A 26,450-nucleotide genomic window follows, 5' to 3' on the forward strand; every position below is an offset into this window, starting at 1 on the left:
GTGATGATTATGAATCCAATGATTTTCAATGGTTTCATACTCATTTGCAATGTTTTCACTGAAGCCTCGCAGCACTAAGAAAAATCTGCGCCATCGCCCATTGATTTCAACGGGGCCAGCAGCAGCAGCGCAAGCCCCATTGAAAATATAGAGAGTACATCGCAGTCCCCTGACACAGCTGTGACAGCTATAGCAGGGGATTCCTCCATTTCCGCGGGGATGGAGGAATCCTCTTCCACAGCTGTCACAGCTGTGGCGAAGGTCCGCAAAACTATCCCATTGCTTTCAATGGGATGCTGCCGCCCTATTGAAAGCAATGGGTTGCACTGCAGGCAAACACCGCAGCAATGATTTTCAGGGAAGGGCTTGAAATATAAGCCTTACCTGAAAATAAGACTTGGCTGTAAAAAAAAAAAATTGCTGAGAGCTGCCTGTGATTGGCTGAGCGCTGTAAACAATCACAGGCAGCGCTCAGCTGTCATTCAATGATGGTTCAGCCAATCAGAGGCAGCGCATTCTGGAGGCGGGGATTTTTCAATCCCCGGCCTACAGAAGACAGAAGACGACTGCCAGGCCGGAGAAAGGAGCCAGACAGCTCTTGTACCGTTTCCCCGAAAATAATCCCTACTCCAATAATAAGCTCTACTCATATTTTCGGGGGCTTGAAATATAAGCCCTCCACTGAAAATAAGCCCTAGCAAATTGAAAAGTAAAAAACATCAATATTTACCTACTCTTCGCGATCCTCCCCGAGGCTGCGGCAGGCTGCCGTATCCTCTGCACTGACACAGGACTCTCCTTTTGGTAACAGGGCTTTGAATAACCCGCCTCCAGCAAGCAAGTGATTGGCTGAGCCACAGCGCTCGTGAGCCATTCACAGCACTCGCTTGCTGGAGGTGGGCTTCTGTGTGAACGCAGAGGACACTGCAGCCTGCTGCTGGAGATCATCAGCGCCAGGGACCCAGACGCCATGGACCAGGTGAGCATAAGCCCCCCCTACCCTCCAAAAAATAAGAGACTGTACCTCTTTTGGGGCAAAAAGTAATATAAGATTCAAGAAAACAGGGACGTGTGGACGTTGCCGCTGCCACGGCCAGATTCCGTTGCAAGATTCCGCATGTGGAATCTGGCTCTGCCATGTGCAGGAGGCCTTGTTCAGCAGTATTCGCATTATCTCTGTTGGTTATTGAGACGTTATTTCAAATGAGAAAACATTACAGAAACTCAGAGAACTGTCATTACTCATTTAGAGCAGCAGAGAATTCGATCCTCCTCCTGCACTCCGCCACATGCTGCAAATAAGCATGACTTGCAAATTTGTCTCCAAGAGTCTCTGTATATTCAAATATGTATGTGTCTCTCAAGGCAAAGATTAGGAGTGGTCAAACCGGCTTATTTTACTGTGTATCTCCTGTGTTTTTACTGCACATCTGTATGTCTGTTGTGTAGTCCCTATATATATATTATTTTAGGCTTTCCGATGATAAACCCAATTTTAAGCAGCTAGGTTGAACCAAAGCCTTGCAGTTGCTATGGGGTGAGCATAGGTGAACCCATCACTCTTGCGATTCTGCTGCTTTCTCATGTCCGTTTTCTTATACCATTGTCTGGTGTGGTATGAATCAAGCAGTTAGATCTTCTATTTAACTGCATTGCCTTAACTGGTTCGTGGCTTTGCCTGATTCAGGTGGGGAGCGGTATAGTTTCTCCTTATGGGGACCACCAAGTAGGTGTAACAAGACATAAGGCCATGCAATGCTCCCCTGGGATATTTAGTATGCAAATTGGCGATGTTACAATGCCTCAGCAGCGCTACCTACTAGAAGGTAGCCTTCCTACAAGTCAATGTCCAACTTTCTAACAGGCCTTGTAACATAAATCGGAATATAAGCCAAAGCCAAGGTCTTCACCAGATATCTTTTCCTTCTGTAGAAGACTCTGGCTTTGGCTTATATTTCCAGTCAAACTGCTTCTAATAGGCGGGCATTGTAGCATCTCCCATTTGCTTGCCTGAATTATCTTGGCCTGTGAATCAGCTTGCAGTCAAGACTAAGCAACTGTAACTTGGTTATTTGTGACCTTGTCTGATATCTTCCCAAGTTAGTACTAATCTTTCACCTTTCTCTTTGTTATTACCTGTTACCTGTCCAACACAGAGCCAAGTCTAAAGGCCCATTTACAAACAACTATTATCGCTCAAAATTTGTTAAAACAATGGCTTTTGAGTGATAATCGTTGCGTGTAAATGCTACTATCGTGCACTTTTCATCTGAACGATCATTTTTAGGTGAGTTTAAAAACCATCGTTCAGACCACACGCTGTATTCTCGACGGGAGCAGGAGATTACATTGTATTCTCTCTGCAGCCCATGAGAGAAAACAGACAGTGGGCTGTTAGCTCCTCGGACCTAGAGGTTAAACTGTATTCTCTTAACAGCCTGTGGCTAAACAGTGCAGCTAATTGCAGAGCTCAGACCACCTGCACAGTTCTGCAACAGCTCCCAGAGGCTCATTTGCACATAAATGAAGCTGATAAAGTACTAATGGGCATTAGTGCCCATTAGTACTTTAGGCAAAACGATTGATAATCTTTCAATCATTTGAAAGATATCTTTGCATGTAAATTTGCCTTAAGGCTAGAGCTACATGGCAACTTTGGCCATGAAAGAGATCGCGTAACCAAAGATCATTGTATAGAACTGCAACCTCACACTGCCATCAAACTCAATGGAGTTGCAGTGCAAGTTGCAGGTTTCCGTGACCTCAGTGGATTTTTTGCTATTATGATGTCATGGTCGTGGCTACCTGTGACTCCATTGACTTCAATGGCAGTGCGAGGTCGCATTGCTACACAGTGATGTTTGGTCACGGACGGTCAAAGGCACTACGTAGTCTAAGACTAAGACCTAATTTCGCTCGCATCATAGTCCACATTTTTGCCACAGTTTTTGATTCGGTTGAGTTTTAACAGGTGGAACATTTATTTTATGTTTCACCAGTAAAAAACACAAACACACTAAAAATTGAAGGAGAAATGTGTGAGGTTTTCCCCATACAGCTTTGGTGAAGTTTAACAATACATTAACAAAACTACATGAAAACGCCTGTAAAGAACCAATTCTGGATACAGTAAGCAGAGAACATATAGATGAATTTTAACAGGAAGTTCTTATTGTCCTCTACTTGCCCCCGTATATCTGATGTAACCTTCAGACAAAACTATTTGTTACCAATCTTATTTCCATACAGTATAATGTTACAACATTACTACAGGGTCATAGTAGTAATTGCACCGCTCTGCATTCATGTGCCCGACACCTTGCTTGCTGTTGCCTCAGATCTGTGATCACTGATTGCTACTGGATTGCAGCCACAAGGCTTGTCTTTGGGTGAAAAGTCTTCCCATAGTTGTGCAATTTAATAGTGAATGATGCAATAAGAGTTCCTGTGTCTACCTTGTCCCTGACATTGTGACATTGCCCCCAGCCATTCGTCATTCATTATAGATGAATGTAGGGTCCATGGCTTGCAGCATGTTCACACCTGTCAGACTGGTTGTAGAAATATTCATTACATATACAGTACCTGAATGTTTTTTTATTTGCAGCTCAGGCTAGAGCTACGCGGTGACATGAGTCGCATGTAGGCCCGGCCTTGGGTTAGATGGCGCTCTGAGCAAAATTTTTCTTGGTGCCTCCCATCATAGTAAGAAACACTATGTAAAACAGAGTTGGGATATCATCTCAGGCAACAGAGGCAAGCTGCAGCTCAACCAGCCCAGTGCAATGCCGCACAGGGACTGTGGCCTTCACTCAGGAGAAGAAGAGAGGTGTGGGGATATGGATATCTAGGCTTCTATCTTATGCTCTACAGAAGATCCGCCAGGACCATGAGAGTAGGTCCCTAATAATTTTGGGTACACCTAATGGTTCACAAGTCACTCTTCTTAATTATTATGCCCCCAACACTAAACAACTCCCATTTTTGCATAATCCCAATCTCCATTTGGCTCCCCTGCTTCAAAGGCCCAATTATCATGCTTGGAGATTCTAATTTAGATACCTCCCTCGATAAATCTAATTCTGACAGGTCAAAACCTACCCCCCCAACAGCCTTGCCCCTTCGCTTCCCTAAGTTTTTGCATTCTTTCGATCTCGTGGATATTTAGCGGGATTCTCACTCCACGGATAGAGTCTATACATATTATTCAGTCGCTCATAATACAAACACAAGAATAGACAATGTCTTAATCCAAACTAGATTTATCCCCAAAATTTCCTAAGCAAAAATGTTGATGTCGCCGTTGTCAGATCATTCTGCATACTTAATCTCTGTTACTGAACTAGCCAGCTATAAAACAACTGGGCACTGGCGATTGAATGAATCTCTCCTCAATTATGAATCTGTACAAAAGGAGATCCTAGATACTATTGAGGACTTCTTTATGTACAACCACCCTGCAGACACATCTTATGCTACCAATTGAGAAGCCCACAAGGTGGTGGTTAAAGGGAAATTCATTCCAATTGAAGGCACAACGGGCAATGGAATTACAGCAAAAAGAGGCCCAATTCTCTTCCATACTCGAACGTCATAAAACGAATCCCTCTCAGGATCTCCGGTCTGAGATCGCTAAAGTATGCACAGAACTAAATTTATGTTTGACTACCATAGCAGAAAAACAATTGAGATGGTCCAGATATAAATTTTTCCCACAAGGGAACTGACAGGGTAGACTACTGGCTCGGCATCTTGCGCCCAAGGCCCTTCCTCTCAGCATTCCCTAAATTATGTCTCCAGAATGGCAACTTGAGCCAAAACCCAGTTGAGAGTGAAGGAGCATTCGGTCAGTTCTACAATAGTCTATACACTAAAAAACGCTTCCCAGGCCAAATGTGCAGGAAACTGTTCGATAAAGCCCTTCCTAGGTTAGCACTGAAGCACAGAGACATCCTCCAAGAGGAGGTGATGGTGGAGGAAGCATGGATGGCAATAAAATCACTTAAACCCTCCAGAGCCCCTGGACCTGACAGTTTCTCCAATATTTATTTCAAGAAATTTCATGCATCCCTGGGCGTCTCTCTTGTAGGGTTTTTCAAGTCTCTCCTACAAACCCCATATCTATCCCTCTCAGCCAATAGAGCCTTCATTTATGTTATCCCCAAACCTAACAAGGATCACACAACTTGTGAAAACTATCGCCCTACCACCCTAATTAACAATGGCTTAAACATTCTCTCCAAAATCATGACCATTAGACTCAATACCTTCATAAGCCAGTATATTTAACCGACCAGGTGGGATTCTTTCCAGGTTGTCAAGCCACTGATCAAACAAGACGGACAATTGACATAATCTCGGCCGTGCGATCTCGATGGGAAGGGGAAGAGAATAAGCGAGGTCTTCTCATTAGCCTAGATCTACGCAAAGCTTTTGGCTCATTATCATGGCAATATTTTTTCTATATTCTAGAAGGAATGAGATTTGAAATGAAATTCATGACTCTCATTCAAGCGCTGTATTCCTTCCCCTCGCCTTCAGTCTGGATTCGTGGCTTCCAGTCCGACGCAATAACCATTAAGTGGGGAATGCGGCAGGGCTGTCCCCTTATCGCCTCACCTATTCACATTAGCAATTGAACCTTTAGCAACAATGATCAGAGCAAACGAAAAGGTGAAGGGTATCCACACTGGGGGACAGGAACACAAATGTTCCCTCTATACAGATGATGTCTTGCTGTTCATCCCCCTCCCCCTTACTTCTTTCCCCAACATATATCACATCCTGGACAAATTTGGAGTAATCTCGGGCGTCACAGTCAATGACACTAAATCGCTGGCCTTAAACCTAAACTTACATCCCCCTATGCTAAAACTCTTGAAATTTAGCTTCAACTTCCAATGGTTTGTTAAGAGCCTTCCTTACTTGGGAATACATCTCACAAACTCCTTTGAGACCTTATACCAAGCTAACTATCCTTCCCTGTTTAAGACCCTGGAAAAAGACCTGAATACTTGGGCATCCCATAATCTCTCCTGGTTAGGCAGAATCCACTCAATCAAAATGTCATGGCTCCCAAAAATTCTATATCTCTTTCATGCCTTGACTATCCCAATCCCAGCAGTAGATCTGAAATGCCTACAATCCAAACTGTTGACCTTCATTTGGTCTAACAAATCCAAACGCATCCAACAACCCACCTTATATGTGTCTTGTAGCGCAGGAGGCCTGAGAGTTCCTAACATCCTAAAGTACTACCACGCAGCCCAGTTAGCACAATTAACCTCTATTTTCTCCCACCACGATAAGCCCCAATGAGTATCGATTGAAGCACAGGCAGTTTTCCCACAATCACTCAAAGGGTTTTTTGGCATAGAACGGAACACAAAAAAGCAATTATGAGTCCTACCCTATCCTCTCTGGCATTATGGGACAGACTATCCAAAAGATATAACCTGATATCTAGACATCTTCCTATATCAAGCATATTCAGCCATGCAGCTTTCCCCCCTGGTACCAATGAAACTGACTTTGGATGGTGGATAGCTAGAAAAGTCACCGTAATAGTCAACTTTGTTGACAGACTAGGCTTCAGACAATTCGAATATTTCCCAGCAGTCCATTCAAAACCAAACTCAGAGATCATTTGCCTTCAACAAATTAAGCACTATGTATTATCTCTCTCCGTAAACACACGAGATTTGGCCAATATGACCATTTTCAAAAGCCTTTGCAACACAAATATCAGGGGCCCTGGAATAATTGCCAAACTATACTCTAACTTTACAACACCTATGGATAAGCTTCCCAACATGAAGAGATGGGAAATGGAATTGGGCGAAGAATTATCAATTAATGTAGGATTGGCATAAAATCACTTTAACTATAGCAAAACTCTCCATCAATGCATCAATCACTGAGGCTGGCAAGAAACTCCTAATGAGATGGTACATGATTCCTAGGAGAATCTCCAACATGTTCCCGGGAACATCAGGCCTATGTTTTATGGGATGTAGAGGTGAGGGCACCCTTTTATGCGCTTGGTGGAACTGCCCAAAGCTCCATCATTTTTGGGTTCAGGCATACACCCTATTATTCTCCATCATATACTTATCGCTACACAAATCACGTTGAGAAGCTCTCTTGGGCAGGAGTATCCCCAACACTCCCAGACCCATACACAAATGGATAGCTTATTGCTTTCTATCAGCACGAATATCAATCACTCGCTCGTGGAGGAAGACTTCAGTTAGCATCGACTTCGTGAAAACTAAGATTTCTTGGATCATGGTCAATGAGAAGTTGGCAGCTATTCTTATGGACCATGAAACGTCATATGAAAAAATATGGGTGTCTTAGTATCAGCATTCTCTTACCATGCACCTGTGGAATTCAACAGCTAGATCCCTGACCCATCTGGCCTACCTTTTAGTGCATCCTCCACCCCCCTAACAAGTCTATGAGGAATATAACCTCCGTCGTGGACAATAGAGGGGCCCATTCCAATATCACAATATTCCTATTTAGGCATATGCACATGAGATCTATCAAAAACTTTCAAAATCCACGCCAAAAGGTGCAGATTTTTGGTGAGGATTTGTTGTAGATTTTCCTACTGTGAAGACTCCACTGCAAATCTATTATGTATTGTTCGAGTATTTCACGGACCGCACACGGACAGGCATTTTTTTCACATAGACTGATGGTTTGTGTGAAGGAGAAAAATGTGATGGGTGTAGGTGCAGCTTCTCCGTTTTATTTTCTACCAGCAAAAAAAGACGCGTTTCGGGTCAACGCCCCTTCCTCAGAATTGCTGGGCATACACCTTGTGTTAGCTGTTGGTATGTGCATGGTGTACCAAGCAGAGCTGATTTCAATGGGTTCGTTCCCATGTATGTGTTTTGTGTGCGCATTTCAGTTGTGTAAAAAAACACGCAATGTTATATTTTCCTGTGGATTAGCACATAGTGAACTCATAACACAAACTGGCCATTCCAATGGCATTGTCACGTGTCTTTTTGCATGCACAAAAGCGCATAGTTTGCGCGCTCATAAAGTACAGTAAAAAAGGCAATTTCACGTGCAAATTGGCAAGGCTCATTCTGCAAGGATGTAGCGCATATCGTGTGAATCGGCCTTAAACATTGTTTATTTTTTTTAAATAACCAGAACAAAAAAAAACTAACTAAATTTGGTATCACTGTAATCGTACTGAATCACATCATAACTTTTTCATGTCATTTTTGTAGCACTGTGTACACTATAAGGGCTTATTCACACGTCCCATGCCACTGTTTGCAATGGGAGGGTCGAGTGGGGGCGGAGCTAAGTTCTGCCCTATCCCGCCCCCTCCCATTGCTAATAGTGGCGGGAGCTGAGTGCACTGTTTCCGGCCCAGCCCACCTCCTCCCCCTGCAGAAAGGGACACCGTATTACCAGCCAGGCGTAGAAACCCGGCCGATATACGGACGTGTGAATAAGCCCTAAAAACAAGACCCCCTAAAAATGGCACGATTTTTTCATTTCACTCCGCTTAGCACTTTTTTTCAGTACATTATAGGGTACATTAAATAGTAACATTGAAAATTACAATCTGCCTCTCAAAAAACAAGACAGTTAGGCCGGCTGTTCATGGGCGGTGCGATATACCGGGAGCACTAATGTCACCGCGATTTTCCACATGCCACGATTTTTATACGCGAGGGGATTTTCACTGTGATTTTCTGCTCGTGTACATCGGGCTGCGCTTTCCATAGTTATCCTGTTGAAAACGCTCAATGCGTTACCTGTGTGCGGATTATCGCCGCAGGTAACGCAGTGAAATATCGCCCGTGGACAGGAGGAAAAGTTTAAAAAATTATGTTTGTTTTTTTTAAAGAAACCAGGAAGGAAAAAAAAGTGGCCGCGCCCTCAAAGGGTTAATAACCCGGTAGCAGAGGACAACTCGAGGACTTATACTTGTGTTCTCCTTTTTGGGATTACTATGTCTCAGTGCTACATATCTGCTGTGCAGCTTGTTCGACCTTCAGTCCTGTATGATTAGAGTCAGCCCTGCGCTCACTGCTGCCCTATGCACCCAGCGCAGGCCCCATAGAGACTCGCAGCGTCATCTAGTAAAGGGTGTTTCCAGGAATCACTCCCAGCCTCCTCACTACATAACTGCAGCAGTCTCCTCCTGTTCTTGCATGCACTTTGTTATAGACTCTCCTTCTTTGCAGATCACTAGCAGAAGAGATGGCAGCTGACTCCCAAGAAGTTCCCGGCCAGAGTGCCAATGATGCAGTAAAGAAGTGCTCAGTAAGTCATTATTTTATGGACTACTTTCCTCTATCTATATTCCTGGTTCCACCCAACCTGTGACTCTGCTACTATGTGCATGCAAGAGTTGGGGGGTCACAGGCTGGGGGTCACTGACTCGTATTGTCCAGCACAATCCTGCGTAGACTGAAGAGTGGAATAACATTTCCACAACTGTCTAGTATATTCTAGCACGTTCCCCTATTATGTTCGTGCTCGCAATGCTTGTCAGTAATGCACGTAGATGCTGGTATCTGCCTACGGTGGAGGAGCGCTCACACCTGTGCTATTGTTCAGGCCGTTTTATGCAGACTGATGATCCGGCACAAGCCTTAATCCGTATAAATCTGCCTTGAATGAATGAATGCTCGTTTGTTGTGTGTAATATATATTTATTATAATTAGCAGAACTCCACAGTAGCAGTCAGCTGCACCTTTTTAGATGCGTATTGCAGAAATATTCCATATGTGTGAAAGGTCCTTATTGGGGACTAGTTTTTCTTCCCTAGTGTGTTGGGCTATCTAAAGACCACTTAAACCAGCATTGCTTGGTGCTCCTCTAGGGCTGCATTCACAGTTTGCATCTTATGGTGCAGTTTTAGTACATTTCTGAACCGCAAAGTAGCTCAAAAACCGCATGTAGCTCTTTTTCTCTTTTTCACAGTTCAACAACATACAAAAAAGATGTGAAGTGTGAACATCTGCTGTCTGTATGAAGGGGCCCCTAGCCAAAATTGCTTGTGCTGCAGTATATGCACACGAACAATAATTCTGTCTGTAAAAATAAAAGCAAATAAAGCATATTATCATATGGAGATGTAAGAAAAAAAAAATATAATAAATACAAAACCTGCCCATGTAAGTCTATGGGTGTGTTTAAAAAAAAAATAGTGTACAGAACCAATCAAAGTGGTGGGTTGGGTTTTTTGTTTGATTTTCTTTCTTCCTCTGTGTGTATAAGCAGATGAAAATTGCACACCTGGTGAAAAAATGGAATGGCTTTTATTAGGGCTGTGGGGGAAGCCCTGTGTGACTATATTCTTTGTCTTAAGTGCTTTCCACATTAGTGTTTTGACTTTTTAGTATACAGTTCCAGCATTTAGAGAGCTGAAAGATACAACTGAAAGTAAACATATACAGAGCGCAGCGATGATGAATGACGTTCTTTCATCATCATGTGTTCCCTGTAAATACCCGTATTTGTTGTTTTTATGAAGACCCAGAACATATTATTCTGCTCAGTATAAACGTAGACCCTACTTAAGGCTGAATTCACACAAACATATATCGGCTCGGTTTTCACACCGAGCCGATATACGTCGTCCTCATCTGCAGGGGGGGAGGATGGAAGAGCCAGGAGCAGGAACTGAGCTCCCGCCCCCTCTCTGCCTCCTCTCCGCCCCTCTGCACTATTTGCAATGAAAGGAGGTGGGGGCGGGGCTAAGTTCCGCAAATTAGCCCTGCTAATTTGACTTCGGCTGGATTCACACGCGCGTCTGCGTTATGTTCGTCCGCTGGCGACTTAAAAACGCATGCACAAATCTAACGTTTGTGCACCTATGCAGACTGCCCTGGCCTGGTGCATATATGCCGAGGCTGCAATGTCTCAACCTACATGCCCCCTTGTCGCCTCTCAAATCCAGCCTTCTGCTCAACCGCAATTGTATGTTAGAAGTTTGTCATTCGCCCCTGCCTTTTTTTTTTCTTGTTGATTACCGTTTTCATCCCATAGAAGTCAACGGCTTCAATTTAAAAAAATATATATATATAATTTCTTCTTGCCATCTAGTTTTCTGTTACATTAGAACAGCAAAAAATAGTAGCTAATCGTTTAACAAAAAATTACTAAATCTGTATTGTGCATCCAGATTTGATCTGTACTTTAATGTATAGATGTGAAGGAGCCCTTCATCAGGGTCCTGTACATGCAGGTCGTACAGAGGCACACAGCCTTTGTGCGTTACATACAGGTTCTGTCAGACTTGGAATATACATGCATATTCTTCCCTGGAAGCATCACTTCCCAACAGCATCATGCCTATGGATTGTTTTTATTTTATTTCCCTTTAATTTGTATAGCATGCAGCAGGAAAAAATGTGTGTCTTTGTATATGAGAGAAGTACAGTAGAGGACTTGTACAATCTATGGCAGCTATAAACTAAATAGCGTTTTAATTAAGCCACATGCATGTGTCCTCAGAAAATTAAAGGCTTATTCTGGTACTATAGTATTGAAGCCCTATCCATGGGATAGAGTATCAATATCAGATCAATGGGGTCCAACCCCAATACCCCTACCAATGAGCTAATTTGAAGGGTCTGTGCTGGAGCTGGCACAGCTCTGTACAGCATGTAGTGGTCTGGAATGGTATTGCAGCTCTCTTGAGCTTGCAGTATCATTCCAGGCCACTGGACAAAGCATGAAACTGTGCTTTTTCTGGATAGGGGCAGCCTGATGCTCATTACCCCCACCAATCTGATATTGATGATCTATCATGAGGATGGGTCATCAACAGTCTAGTCCTGGTGCACCCACTTTTTGGAGGAATTAAAAAAATAAATAAATAAATAAAAAATACTTACCAAGCCTCTTATTACTATGGCAGCTCTTAGCACAATTATCACAAAAATGGATTCTTTTCGCTATAAGAAAATGCATTATAAACTACAGCAATGTATAACTTTTTTATGCTTCATAAATGATGAGCTCATCGTTTAGTTTAAACAGCAGCCGTTCAATAGTGAGCGGCCGCTGTGTTTTGGCAATAAAGAGGGGCGGGGGAGTTAGAGGAATCTCCTGCACTGTCCCGCCCTCTGCTGGCTGCTCTGTGAGCGAGACAGCTCTGCTAGCTCCCGTGTGACAGCACGGGAGTGCGGAGACACAGGGATGACTGTCTGGCATCATTTGCCCGACAGTCGTCCCGTGTAAATGCACCTTTACTCATGTCTAGAGTCTCTAAACTCCTTGGGGAAGGGACCATTTCCACTCTCCTGTATGATCTAAACAGGTCAGACTAGTTTTATCAGCAGAAGATCCCAAGGCTCAAGTGACAGCCCGCATGGCAAAAAGGAATGTCTTTGTTTGAAGAACAGGAAATGACTGAAGAGAAACACAGGAAGTATTTCTTCTGGACAGCAAGTCAGAAATAAATAGGATAGGTGTCATGTCTCCTTAAGGAGAGCACCCAAAACGTTTGTGGAGACACCTAGGGGGTGAGTAAATCAGGGGATGGTACAGTCTCTCCCCAAGGAGAGCCCCCAGAATGGGTGTGGGGACACCTTAAATCTAAGTAAGGAGACTTATAAGGCAGTGGTCCTCTGGGAAATATATACGAACAAGAAAGATGGAAAAATACCTCTACAGCGCCATCTATTGGATGGAAGCATTCCTTCATATCACAGTGACCTTATAACAAGTGATCAACTATTGGGAATATAAAGCCATCTTTCGTGTTTTTCAGAAATGAATAGAGCATGCTCAAGGGGGAAGCTCCTACCCAGTAAACGAGCTCACAAATGCCTCCCTATGAGAATGACCTATTGGCATACTAAATGTTGTAATGTACGTGAATGTCCCACCTTCCTGTATTTGAATACCTACAGTCTTTTTCTGAAAATAAGACACTGTCTTAGATTTTTTTTTCCCCCAAAAGAGGCAGTGTCTCATTTTCAGAGGGAGGGGGCTTATACTCACCTAGCCGGCGGTGTCTGGGTCCCTCACACTGCTGCCACGTCCTCTGCGCTGACATATCACTCTTTCTGGTAATGGGGCTCTGAATACCCCACCTCCAGCAAGCAAGTGCTATGACTGGATCTCGAGCGCCGCTGGCTCAGCCAATCAGAGCCGGCACTCGATGAACCAATCGCAGCTATTCAGTGATGTCATTCATTGAATGGCTGTGAGAGATCAAGCGCCGCCTCTGATTGGCTGGCACTTGATCCAATCACAGTACTAGCTTGCTGGAGGCTGGGTATTCAAAGCCCTGTCACCAGAAAGAGTGATATGTCAGCACAGAGGACACGGCTGCCTGCCGTAGATCAGCGCGAGGGACCCAGACGCCACCGGATAGGTGAGTATTGATTTATTTTTAGGGGAAGGGTTATGGCACCCACAGTATATTGAATAGCGCAAATTGTGGTAACACATACATATTGGTGGAATTGCATGGACACAGACTATTTATTTTATTTTTTGCAAGCCTCCTTCTAAAGCTTTATTCCCACGAGCGCATATCGGCTGCCGTTTTCACAGCCGTCTGATATGCACTACGTTGGGAGAGGAAAATCTGGTGAACGGGCGCACAAATGAAACGTTTGTGAGCCCGGCCCAAATGGGCCGAGCTCACCAGGCCATCGCCCACTTCCCCTCCCTCCCCATCACAGGCTCCCCGCTCATTCTGTGCAATGGGAGGGATGGGGGCGGAGCTAAGTGGTCTGTCCCGCCTCCTCCCATTGATGTCTATGAACAAGAGGTGGGGAGAGGGCAGGCACTTAGCTCAGCCCACATCCCGCCCCCTGTCCATGGCCATCAATGGGAGGAGGTGGGGCAGACCATCGCTTAGCTCCGCCCTGCCCCTACCCTCCCATTGCACAGAATGAGCAGGGAGGAACAAGAGAGGAGCCTGCGTGGGGAAAGGACATCAGAGGGCGGGAATTTTAGCAGCCACGCTGCTAAACTAACTCCCTTCCACCTACAACCGCTGCCATGGGCTCCCATAGGAACTCATGCAGCAGCCGACGTATTCCGGACCAAAAGATAGTTCCAGGACTATGTTTTGGGCCCGACGTAAAAACGCCCGGTGCTATATTGGCTTGGCTGGGTGTTTTTTACGTCTCAGAAATACGCCCATGTGATTTGATGCATTAGAATCCAATGCATCAGATCACAGCGCATATTGGCCGGCTGTGAAAACTACGGGCCGATATATGCTCGTGGGAAAGAGCCCTAAGGAATAGAACCATTACTGAAATTTCTGCAATAAATCCACCGTGTGCCAAGGTATATGAGCGATATACTTGTATCAATATTTCTAAGTCGCAACCATATAAAATGTATAATGGAAAGATTTGTACCTCCTCGGTGTTTTCGACCTACTCCTTATTAATACTGACTTACAATGCTGAGCAAAGTTTGCAAGAACAAATGAGACCTTGGAGCCCTTTTACATGGAATGATTATGGTTCAGATTCTTGCTGGATTGTGTGAATCTGAACGATAATTTGTTCCCCATTAAGATTGTGCAGGCATAAAAATCAAACATCGATTGGCCGGTGTAAACGGGTAGCCTCTCATCTATGAACGACTGCCTGTTGACTGTGAATGGAGCGCTCTCCGCTCACTGAGTGGTCATCGGCAGGCGTGATCGCTGGGATGACTGTTACTTCTGCACTTGACAGATCGTCCCGTGTAATATGGCCCTTAGGCCTCCTTTATACTGTAAACACTGCAGATGTCAGTCCAGCCTAGACTTGTTCCCTGTCACTAGTTTTGTTACTCACTGTCCTAACCTCTCGCTCATTTCCACCCCTCGCCACAATTACAGTAAGGGTGTGTGCAACTACTGCTTGAACCAACAAGCACATACAAAGCAAACTTTACAAGCTCTCTCATGCTGCTCTAGCCTCCCATTTGATTGTGTATTTGGAACTGTAAAATAGAAGGTGGGTTTAATAATTATATATCTCATGAATACAATGGGGAATGTTTATTAGCGCTGGCATGCCACACACCATGTAGTGTAAACAGACTGTCCAACCACAAACGTACAGAAATAATAGGTCCTCGGTGTCAGACTGGCGCAAGTTCAATTACTGTAAGGGGGTCTCACACAAACGGATTCCAATTGTGGAATCTGCGATTGGCGTCCGTGTGGAGGATTCACGGCAAAATGTTGGCATTGAAAGGAATGAACTTTTGTTTTTTCCTTCTCACTTGTGGATACGAATTGCGTATTCCACAAGTGGAAGAAAAATCGCAGCATGCTCTACTTTGCCACGGACTCACTCTATTTAAGTCAATGTAGGCCATCCGAACTGCAGCCCATATGCAATTAACATTGTACTGTATATGGGCTGCGGGTACCCGTGTGATTGCTGGGCAATGGTGCAGGGAATACAAATATTGAGGGGGCAAACTGTACTGCGCATGACTGACGGCGAGATGCTGCAGGTATCTGCATTACAGAACAATCTGGTACACAGATTGACCATCAGGGCTTGCAGCCAAAAGTGTGTGTGTGTGTGTGTGTGTGTGTGTGTGTGTGTGTGTGTGTGTGTGTGCTTTTCTGCATTGCTTCCTTTGAATACCGTGTTGTAAATGCATGTCTATATACATGTTCATGAAGTTGTACTTCTTATATTACAGACGCATTCCTCCATGTCTCATGAGAACAGGGAAAAGTTCTTTAAGACTATCAAGGAATGTAAAGAGGAGAGCTTCTGGTACAGAGGTAATCAGTATAACTACTATTACATCTTGTGTAAATATAAGGATACTTCTTAGACCTGGTTTCAAACTCTGATAATGATGATATCTTTATTTATATAGCGCCAACATATTCCGCAGCGCTTACAATACAGGGAAAATAAAACAATACCACAGTTACATGAAGTAATCAATTGATGGAGACAGTAGGGGTGAGGGTCCAGCTTCAACGAGCTTACATACTACAAGTAATGGGGTGATACAGACGTTATAGGGGCTGGAGATGTGCACGGTATGGCGCGGTGGAGTGTGAGGGGTGATATACACACAGGCAATGCTCAGGCCATATAGTGGTGGAATCGATATGACTGCAGATGCTGGTAGATTACAGCTAGCAGGAGCTGCAGTCAGTAGGTCAGAGAGCATGTTATCAGGCAGAGTACAAAGGGGTTTGGTTTAGGAGATATGGTAGGCCTCCTTGAGAGGTGCGTTTTTAGAGCACGCCTGAAGTTTATTACTATTTGTTACTATACACTTCTGTGCGGGAAGACAAACTATGTTATACAAAGGTTGGGAATTTTTGGAATGGCCGGGGAGGGGTTTTTGGGCCATTCAGACATCACTTAAATCAAAGACTGTCCTACCGTATTCTGAACACTTGTGAGGTCTAAGTATATGTTCTTTGTTTGGGTCTTAGGACTCATGCGCAGTGGCATAGAGCATGCATGACCGCCCATGAAGCCTTAATATTATCCCTGTTTGTGTTCGATATACTTAATGTATAAAGAGGCACACAACTCTTCATATACAGTGTTGGGGGTATTTGGCTGCTCTGTGCTCCTGCATGTAAGTCTACCCCAGCAAGGAACTGGATTGGATTTCTAGTATAATTTACGCTAGTTTATGATATAATTTTTTTTTTTTTTACTGAAGGGTTTTTCAATGTAGTTACAGAAATTATAAACAAAGCCTTATTGAATTGGTCATTAGTTTCTTGCATAGAGCGTAAAATGTGCATCATAGGCCGCCTGCAGACGTCCGGGTTGGATCCCGCTGAGAGGATTCTCGCAGCGGGATGCGGTCCCGTGTCCCTGCAGAGGCCTGCGGGTCACCGGCTCCCGGCATCTCCTCTCTGCAGCACATGCGCAGAGAGGAGCTGGCCCACTACTGACACTTCTTCCTTTTGGAAAATTGGCTTACCTGTCAAAAGGTCACAATTTTTGTGCAAATTGGACATGTGCCAAATTTTATGAGCTTAAAGCATGCCATAACTTCTACTTTTGTTGGATTTGTACAGTATCAGACAGGGAGGGACTTGTCTTTTGAATAAGGCCATATATGGAGATACAGTAACGGGGTAATTTACCTCCATAAAAGTCTTCTTACGGCACTATACAAAACGGTCATAATATGGCCATATGCATGGGCTCTTGGGCTGTTTACACAGCGGAGTTCTTGCAAGTATTTAAAGTGTAAATGCACTGTTTTCAGACTGTCAAGGTTGGATCGGTGGGCTCCTGCTGCAGAGACCCCTGCTGATCACTGAAATGAGGAGGCTGCAGCGCTCACACAAGCGCTATGCCCCTTCAGCTTTCCTCGTTGCTTGCCATCTTGGCAGCTGAAGACAGACATGTAGACTTCTACAGAAGTCTATGTGCACGGGGCAGAAGGGGGGGCTATAATATATGCCATATTACAAAACTTCTCATTGGCTTTTACTTTCAATTTATGGAAGGTTGTCTATGATTAGAGAGATTTTAAGGATGAAAAAGTTAATGCTGTAATGCCTGACTGAAGCTGTATCTAAATATTTTGGTCCTCATCTCTGGTGTTTGTTCTTTCAGCTCTGCCTCTGTCCGTTACAAGCATGCTAGGCACGCAAGTCCTCATTCATCAGGGTAAGCATATGTATCAAGCTACACAAGGACAAGATCCATCTGCTGCAGTCTGAATGAGGCTGAGATGGGAATAATCATCCTAATGTCACAGCAATCAGTAGCCTGGATTATAGAAACGGCTGAACAGGCTGTTCTACACTATTTCCATAACTCCCCTAGAAGTGAATGAAAGTTATAGGAACTATGTGTAACAGATAGTTGGGTTGTTTCCATAATTGCAGTGAGCCAGAACGAGATTGGAGATAATTGTGGGTTTGACCTCTAGCTGGAAATGCCATGAATGATACTGTATAGGAATACCCATTGTGATGTGGGCTAGCTTGGGATCGCCTTTGCTGGGATCATGTCTTTTTTCCAAAACGTTATTGCATGCGATATAGAGAATATGGCTCTAGGTGTGTACAAAACGCCATACAGATGCAATTACACTGCATCAAAATGCGACAGGGCAGGAAGCAAAAAAAACAAAACAGGAAGACTGCATGAGATGCACAGTCAAAATTGCGGAACAAAGCCAGTTTTACCGCATGCTGGTGTTAGCTGACCATAATGCACAGAAGAACCCTTTCTAACAGGCGGAGAGCTTCTCCCTGCCAGCTTACAAAACAATAGACTTGAGCAACTATAATTGCAGATCACATTTTTAGGTCACACACACCAGCTTTCAGCAGAGCCACTACTAGACTGTAAGCTGCTCCTTTAAATATCCACCCACTGGATTACCTAACTACTCAGCCAGCAGGTAGAGTCTTCCCAAGTTACTCCATATAGGAGCTGAACCTGGGAGAAGCATGCCTACAGTCTACAACCGCACCTTTTTTAAATTGTCTAAGGAATATTTGGAGATGGAGTCATAGCATCCCAACAATCCCAGGAAGCTGCTCATTTACAGAGGTCCAGTTAGAATAAAGTTCAGCAGGGTTGAGTGAAAAACTTCCAAAATGTTGAAGTGTTGTTCCTATCGTAACTGGTCCTTTGTAAATAAGGCAGCTTTCTAGAATTGTTGGGTGTCTCCCTCATAATGCTGTGACCCTCTATATATTGGCTCTTAGGGAGGTGGTGCTCCATGGCCTCCTGCACAGCGGGGAAGCTTGCTGCTGTCTTATACACTACTACTGCTTTAGGAATATTTGGGTATGAGAAGTTGGGCATCTGGTATTCATGTTTCTCAAGGGTGCATGGATCATTCATGAAGCAAGGGGAGTATTTCACCAGCAGCTGCTTTTAATAACATGTTGTTGAGCTATGGCACACAACTCCTCTCTGTGCCAGCAAAATGATTCTCTTTAACTCAGAGGGGACCCCCATTGACCTTTCTCACCATTGGTATGGATTTTGACTCAAAATCATCTGTGGATTATAGAGCTAAAAAGCAGCCAACACTAAAGCATGTAAACATCACCCATTGGTTAGTGGCTAAATAAATGTACATTTTATTTATCTAAAAACCCCAAAAATCAGAGCCCCTAAAAATACTATGGTAGTATGCCCTCAGATAAACGTCAGTCAAACCCACCAATTATGGCAGGAGTGGGTGACAATCTCTTGCGTATAAGGGACCTCACGACTCTTCCCGATGTTGATACTAAGAAGGGTTGGGAAGTTGTATTTCGACATCCCCTATCCTTTTAGTCTTGGAGGCGATAAGTCTGTCAGAGGGGTATGGCAGCAGCTTATTCCCTTCTCCCCATTGGGAAAACATGCACACTCAACCAAGCTGATCATGCATATTGTATGGGGAGGGGACTGACTGCTGTATAATATGTATGGCTAGCCTAAATGTTGTAAATAATAGTTAATTGGACTTGTTTTCCCTTGCAGGATATCTATCAAAAAACCCACGCTTTGGTTCTCTGCCAAAGCTTGCATGTAAGTACGAGGGCCTTGTCTATTACTAATCGCAGCCTCTTTTGAATGCAAACATGTTTGAGGAAAATGGTAAATGAATGACTAATCTACTGTGAAGTAACTAATGTCCTTGTGTTATAGTGGCTGGCTTCCTTGGGTTTGTCATTGGAAAGATGTCCTATATGGGAGCGTGCCAGAAAAAGTTTGAGAAACTAGGGTTGGAGTGTCCATTCGAAGCTGGCTTTGCCCCAGGCATGGCTGGTCCCTTCGGTCCAGGGTTTTCCAGACATTATCACAAGTATGTGTAAAAAGTATGGACGCCGGTGTTCAGAGCTGTCGTGTATAGCTGCTTATTAGTCTCTTGATGACATCCACTGACTTGTATGTAAATGACATTGATCGTTCTATGCAGCCCTAATATCAGAATGTAACATTGGTCTAAACAAAGTTTGAACCATTTTATTAAAGGGATTGTCTCCTACGGGTATCCGCTGTCCACATGCCCTAATAGACAATTTCAAAATTCATTGTTGGCCCATAAATCACATGACCATTTTAAATTGTCAATCAATTAACACAAAGTGCTGGATTTCAAGACTACACAGACTTTCATGCCTACATGGCTTTTGGCAGCAACAAGGCTGCTGCTCACCGTGCCATAGAGGAGTTGTCCCATTTCCAGCTGTTCTGTTGCAGATCTATACATTTTGTACCAAATCCATTGTAATAAAATAAATCTTATTTGTTTAGCGCCAACTTATTCCACAGTGCTTTCAAGTAATTTATTACCCCCACCAAGCTGGGTACTCATTTTACCGACCTTGAAGGATAGAAGGCTCAGTTTACCTTGAACTGGCCAGCTGAACCATGCGGAGATTGAACTCACAACCTTCAGGTTGTGAGCGAGAGCTTAGGACTGCATTTCTGCTGCCTTAGCACTCTGCACCACATAAGGCACTGTGTGGATGTGTGAAAATACCCTAATAGGCCCAACATGATTGCCCATAAGGGCTCATTCTCCCGGGCATAAGCGCATTCCTGCAAACTCATATTTGCACGGCCAAAATGCACATATACCCATGTATCTTGCCCGCTCCCGTGTGTTTGCACACATACACACAAAAGGACATTCACACTCAGTAACACACCATATATGGCCCCACTCAGTAATAATGCTCCATATAGATCCCACTGAGTAATGTCCCTCACTTAGTAATTATGCCCCCCACCCCACTGAATAATGGTCACCCCTGCCCCCACTGAGTAATGTCCCTCACTTAGCAATTATGCCCCACCCCCACCCCACTGAATAATGGTGACCCCTGCCCCCACTGAGTTGTGGTGTATAGCATTAAGAAAAAAAAATCACCCGTGTTGCTCCGCCTCTGCAGTCTGTGCTGCCCGCTCACTTCCAGGTAGAGTGGTCAATGAGGCCAGTTATCGGCTGCAACAATCACACGCATGTCACATGATCGCTCTACCAAGAACTCAGCGGGTGGACAGCATGGACTGCGAGGCCAGGAGCGGTGCAAGAGTATAACTTTTCCGTTTAACATTTCCTTAGCGCCAGAATATCATTGGGGGTAACTTGGGTGACTGCGGGCCCCCTGGAGCCTTGGCCCTGGGGCAGCCATACTTATTATCCATTATTGACTGTGCTAGATGTGTGTGTTTACTGACAAATAACTGCTGGCAATACAAGTCTCTCCTGGATGACTAACCCCACAGTAACCATAGTATTTCTGTACATCTAGGCATTGTCACCACACCTGTGAGGACTGCAAGAAGGAATGCACCAAGGGTAAAGAGCAGCCCACCCAGCCCACCACCGACTCCTCCTGAACCCGCGTGGGTATCCTCTCCGCTGCTGGGGACTGTGTGTGTATTAGAATAAGGCTGTTTTCACATGGCTGAGAAAATCATGCAAGATTTATGCTCATGTGTATGACCCCATTCAAAAGATGCAATGTTTTCCTGTATTACATTGCAGCACGATGCAGGAAACCAATCATGACCCGTCTTATCCACCCCCCAGTCTTGCAACATTGCATGAGGAGAAACCTTGCAGATGTGAATGAAACCATTCAAAAGCATGGGTTCCATAATTCTGCATGTTTTTTTTCCCTCGCTCTCACATGGCACGATTATTATTGCCAGTGTGATGGCAGCCTTTGACATAGCTTTGCCACACTGGCTAAATAGACATGTACTATAATGCCAGAAAGCAGAGAACACAAAGTAGGGCAAACCACAATGGAAATACGGGGATGGAAATGCAATCCCTAACCAACTTTTGGTGTGATGGACCCCGCCTAGAAGCAGGGCGATCACCCTGATTAAAGACCTCCCCATGTCTGGAACTTAAATTTCCAGATTGATGCTGTCGCACCACAACATTTCCTAGAGATATTGCTCCTAAGAGCTTATTCATACCAAGACCATTGCATGATGGGTGTTGTATTTTTATGTGTGGGTGTTTTGTTTTGTACATGCAAGTATGCGCTTATTGATTTTAATGGGCAATTAAGTTAAATTGGCTTTAATGTGTGCTATGCTCGTGCACAAAAATAAAACCTGGTACGTATCTTAGTTTTTGAGCACAAAGTACGCCCATGTGAGGAACATACTGTGACATAAAGCTTTGGCTCCCCCAGAGCTTGTGCTCTTCATATCAGGCTACCTGGACTATGAGGGCAAGCAAGGGCCACAGTGCTCCCAACTGCTGTCACTACAAGACCTAGCACTATAGACCCATCCACCAAATACTGGACCAACCACGTACACACCTGAACCACCCGTGTAACAAATGTCACATGAACAGCTATGATAAGCCGTATTCACAAGCGCATTAAACACATTGGATTGTGTTGTGATTCCGGATTGTGTTCATCTTTCCTTCTTTGTCTCTTTAGGTTACCGCCATGAATGTGGAAGCGCCGCCTGGCCTGAATATCTAATCCTCTTTTTGTTTAATAAAAGTTTTGTAAAAACAATTCCAGCATCTTGTCCCAAATGACTCTGAAGTAGATTTCATATCTCCTCTCCCATGAAAACTAATCTACGTAAAACTTCCCCTGTAGTGACCATTGTCACTAACAAAGCTGACCCCTGCCCGCTAGGACCCTGCAGCTCTTCTGTGCAGGGGGGGGGGGGCCGGCAGTCACGTCACCCATCTCTTTAGTACATAGCTCTCATTGAGCGCTATGTAGCCTGGAAAAGAGAAGGCAGAAGCAATTAAAAACCTCTTCTCCCTTCTCTTCCATATCCTCAGCTGTGCCTGACATGCGAGGATCCAACCTGCTCCTGCTTGATTGTAGAATCGGGAGCTTTACTCCGGTGTCATACTTTTGCTATTGGCCAGGATTCAAGCCCAGAACAAGTGCCTTAAATTTATCACACTTGGCTCTTAAGGAGTTAATAGAGAATCTGTCATATGGAAACGCTGGTTAATCTTTCTGTAAGAATGCAGACCATTGCATTAAATCCTTAGTAGCCATGTGTATGGGAATACTCACACACTGCATATCTGAATGGGGCTGTTACTCCTACATGTGCAGGCAATTCTGCAAGTGCCATTTAGAAATGTCAGATGTATCAACACTTGTACATTTTTTATTATTTTTTTAATGCATACATAATCCCACTATCCAGCGGTTAAACCCAACCACCTAGTATTGTGTAGGTCCTCCCTTGTGCCATCAAAGCAGCTGACTGGATGCATGGACTCCCCAAGACCTCTAAAGGAGTCTTGTAGTATATGGCAGCAAGGTGTTAGCACCAGATCTTTTGCGGTCCTGTTACTTATGATTTAGGGCCTCCATGGATCAGACTTGTTTTTCCTGTACATGAGCAGATGATTGATCACATTAAGTCATTACTTTCATCTTTGTCATGTTCCTGAATAACCTCTGCAGTGTGGGTGAGTGTATGGTCCTGCTGAATGAGACGGCCACCGTGAAGGGGGGGGCTACCAGTCTGCACAATGTTTAGTTAGGTGGTCTGGTACACATCAAAGTAACATCCACATGTATGCCAGGAATCGAGGTTTCCCAGCAGAATGTGGCCTCCGTTGGCTTGTCTGCTTCCCGTAGTGTATCCTGGTATCACCGCTTCTCCAGGTAAGCAATGCATACGCACACCTGGCTATCCCCATCATGATAAAAGTGATCAGACCGGGTCACCTTCTTCCATGGTCCAGTTGTGAGACTCATGTAATTGTCAGAATGCCTATACTGATCCCTGGCCCATCTACGGCTATGCAGCCCTAATATATATATATATATATATATATATATATATATATATATATATATATCTCTATCTCAAGCTATGAGGCCTGAACTTATTAGTGTTTTGGATTCAGACAAAACTCTGGAATGGAACTGCAGATTGTAAAAGAAGACAAAATGTGAAGCCCTTTTTCCAGCCTCTTGTAGTTAAGACAGAACTTCTATAATCCCCTTAAGTATATGAAGAAGGTAGTGTGCAAGTAGGTACATCTGACGGATTCACACAAGTGTTTTGCATGTGCGACGTACAGAAAATGGAACACATTCATTTTAATGGGTTTGTTCACATGTATGTATGTTTAAAAAAAAAAAAAGAGGAATGTGAGCACAGCGGAAGTATCGCAGGAATTTGCGTTAAAGCCCAGCACTGGCACGTCATGCGCTGCACTGCCAGGCACGTTGCCCAAGACTCTCGCCGTGGATCTGGAGAGGTGAGTAGAGGGGGGGCGCTGGGTCTGATTCTGCTGCGAAAGTTTGCAGGCGGAATCTGACCTGGCTGTGGGCATGAGTCCTAAATTGGTAGGTGGATTTAAATTGGCAAAAGGTGGGGCCAGGAAACGATTACAAAAGCCAGTATAGACCATGCACGGATACTTGTGGATTATCATATCCCGATAGGTGTGGGGGGAAGAAAAACTCAGTTAACCAGTTAAAGCAAGAAAATATTGAGTATCTATAAGGGAACCTGTCAGACGGTCTGGCAGGCTGAACCCAGGACAGGTATCCCCATTGCCCCATGTATGTGTTTCAGCATAGTATGAAATAGTGTAACTCTGGGAAGGAGCTGCGAGTCAAAGAGGCCGGCTGTGCCCACTCCTTCCACCCGCAGCATGAAGAGTGAGAGTGCTCTCCCTATACACTATAGGGAAGGGAGCTGTCTGTCAACAATGGTGCGGGTGGGGGAGAGGCCTTCTAGAGTTACACTACTTCAAAGTGGTTATTCTGAAACACAGCAGCATTTCACAATAGGGCTGGTTTTACACGGGCGATAAAATCACTTTTTGTGTGATGCGAGAGTCAGGAAAAAAAGCAGATTATGAAACCAATGGTTTCCTTCCCATCTGCAATGTTTTTACTCATGCTGGTGTTGAGAGAACAAAAAAATCGTGACATGTCCTATCATTCTGCAATGTGCAAATTTTTTTTTTTATATCTCCAATGTTACCCTATGGAACCTCCTTTTTATCACCTGGCAAAAAACTTGCATTGTTGTTTTAACATTAGAAAGTCCTATTGACTTTCACAAAAAAAAAATTGCGCGATAAAAATGCAAGCGGCATTTAATGACTTTGCGATAAAAAGCTGCGCTGACTCACAAAAATCAGAGGAAGAAAAGACACCTAAGACATACCTGTTACTGTCTTGGGTTAATGCTACTTGTGGTTTGGGTAGCATGAACCTGGTGATGGGTGCTCTTTAATCCTTTTCAATCCAATTCCCCTGCTATCCTCATACTCTGCAGCTACTTTCTAATGATAGATATCCATCTAACTGCATACAATGTGTATAGTGCATATTTCTAACAGTGTGCAGAAGAGCGCTCGGAAATTGCGGTTCTCTTCTGCATTTGAATATTACACTCTGCAGACGAGACTCCGCCATCGCAGCTCTCTTCTGCAACGTGTCGGACCTCGCCAGATATGGAAGCTATGTAGGGAAATCTCAATGTCAGACAAGGTCCAACACTGGGTTGGAAAGGGTTAAAGAAGAGTACATCTGAATTCAGGCCCAGGCATATATGTAGGCCTCCAGAGTCGTGCATAACTATAAACAGTAATAGAATCTTAAAGGGTTTTCCAGGGAGAGTATTATTAATAGTTCATTGTCTGGGGTCTGTTGCTCGGGATCCTGACCGATCAGCTGGCTGTGTGCCCACTGACAGCGACGCAATTACACAGGGGTCGGAGCAAAAGTTTCTGCTCTGACCTCTGTGTAGCAGCTGGCACTTGTAACTGCAAACACAGGCCTCATTGAAATCAGCCCGAGCCGCACTGGCCACTTCATGGACGTCGTAGTGGAATCTTCCGCTGCTTTCACTCTGACTCCTGTGTAATTGCGGCACTGTAAGCGGGCGCACAAACCCGTGGCGGTTTTGAAGCGGCCCGGCCGCTGGCTCTTCTGCTGTGGCCGGCGCTCCCATAAAGGAGAGCGCAGCTGCAGCGGAGGCAAAAAAAAGAACATGCTGCGGCTGGCAAATCTGCGCCGCAGCGGATTTGCCGTCCTGTGTGGACGAGATCTCCGAGAAATCTCGTCCACATGGCTGGCTAATCCTGGCATTGGCAGCCGCATGCGGATTTGCCGTGGAATTTCCGCGGCGAATCTGCCCTGTGTGTACCCAGCCTAACAAGACAGCCATTCACATGAATAGTGTCCTGTAATAGGAGGATGGCGTAAGGTTTGCAGAAGCAGCTCTCCATTCTGGTCAAAGAGGGATCTTAAGCAGTAGAAAAATTCTGAATTGATTTGTAATTGATGAATGAGATGGAGAAAAAACATTACCAGGAAGTGAAGGAGTTAGTCATTATTCAAAGACTAATATTTTGCCTGTTGTATTGAGGTAGTGTTATAATGGCTACCTGACTGCTTCTTAAACTAGAATACTTACCTTTTACTAATGACATGACTGTTGCCACTTGAATTTGTAAAGGGAATCTACCATCTGAAAATAATGCATCCTTCTTTTTTTTTTCTTCT

At 44.3% G+C, this 26,450-nt stretch overlaps 1 protein-coding gene across 2 annotated transcripts; it reads left to right on the plus strand.

The window, feature by feature from the left end:
- The first annotated feature begins 922 nt into the window (after positions 1 to 922).
- Positions 923 to 22,460, plus strand: LOC136572487 (OCIA domain-containing protein 2-like). 2 transcript variants are annotated; one of them, XM_066573093.1, is made up of 8 exons: positions 923 to 979; positions 9,219 to 9,297; positions 15,662 to 15,746; positions 17,566 to 17,619; positions 19,441 to 19,488; positions 19,609 to 19,765; positions 21,222 to 21,315; positions 22,380 to 22,460. In XM_066573093.1, exons 2-7 carry the CDS (start codon positions 9,235 to 9,237, stop codon positions 21,307 to 21,309), a joined length of 495 nt encoding a protein of 164 aa, XP_066429190.1. In that variant the 5' UTR covers positions 923 to 979; positions 9,219 to 9,234; the 3' UTR covers positions 21,310 to 21,315; positions 22,380 to 22,460. The 2 variants fall into 2 exon arrangements, with proteins under 2 accessions (XP_066429190.1, XP_066429191.1); XM_066573094.1 differs by lacking the exon at positions 923 to 979 and having other exon boundaries at positions 9,081 to 9,297; positions 21,222 to 21,345.
- Positions 22,461 to 26,450: the final 3,990 nt, after the last annotated feature.

Source organism: Eleutherodactylus coqui, chromosome 7 (assembly GCF_035609145.1).
Source record: "Eleutherodactylus coqui strain aEleCoq1 chromosome 7, aEleCoq1.hap1, whole genome shotgun sequence".
Classification (NCBI taxonomy): domain Eukaryota; kingdom Metazoa; phylum Chordata; class Amphibia; order Anura; family Eleutherodactylidae; genus Eleutherodactylus; species Eleutherodactylus coqui.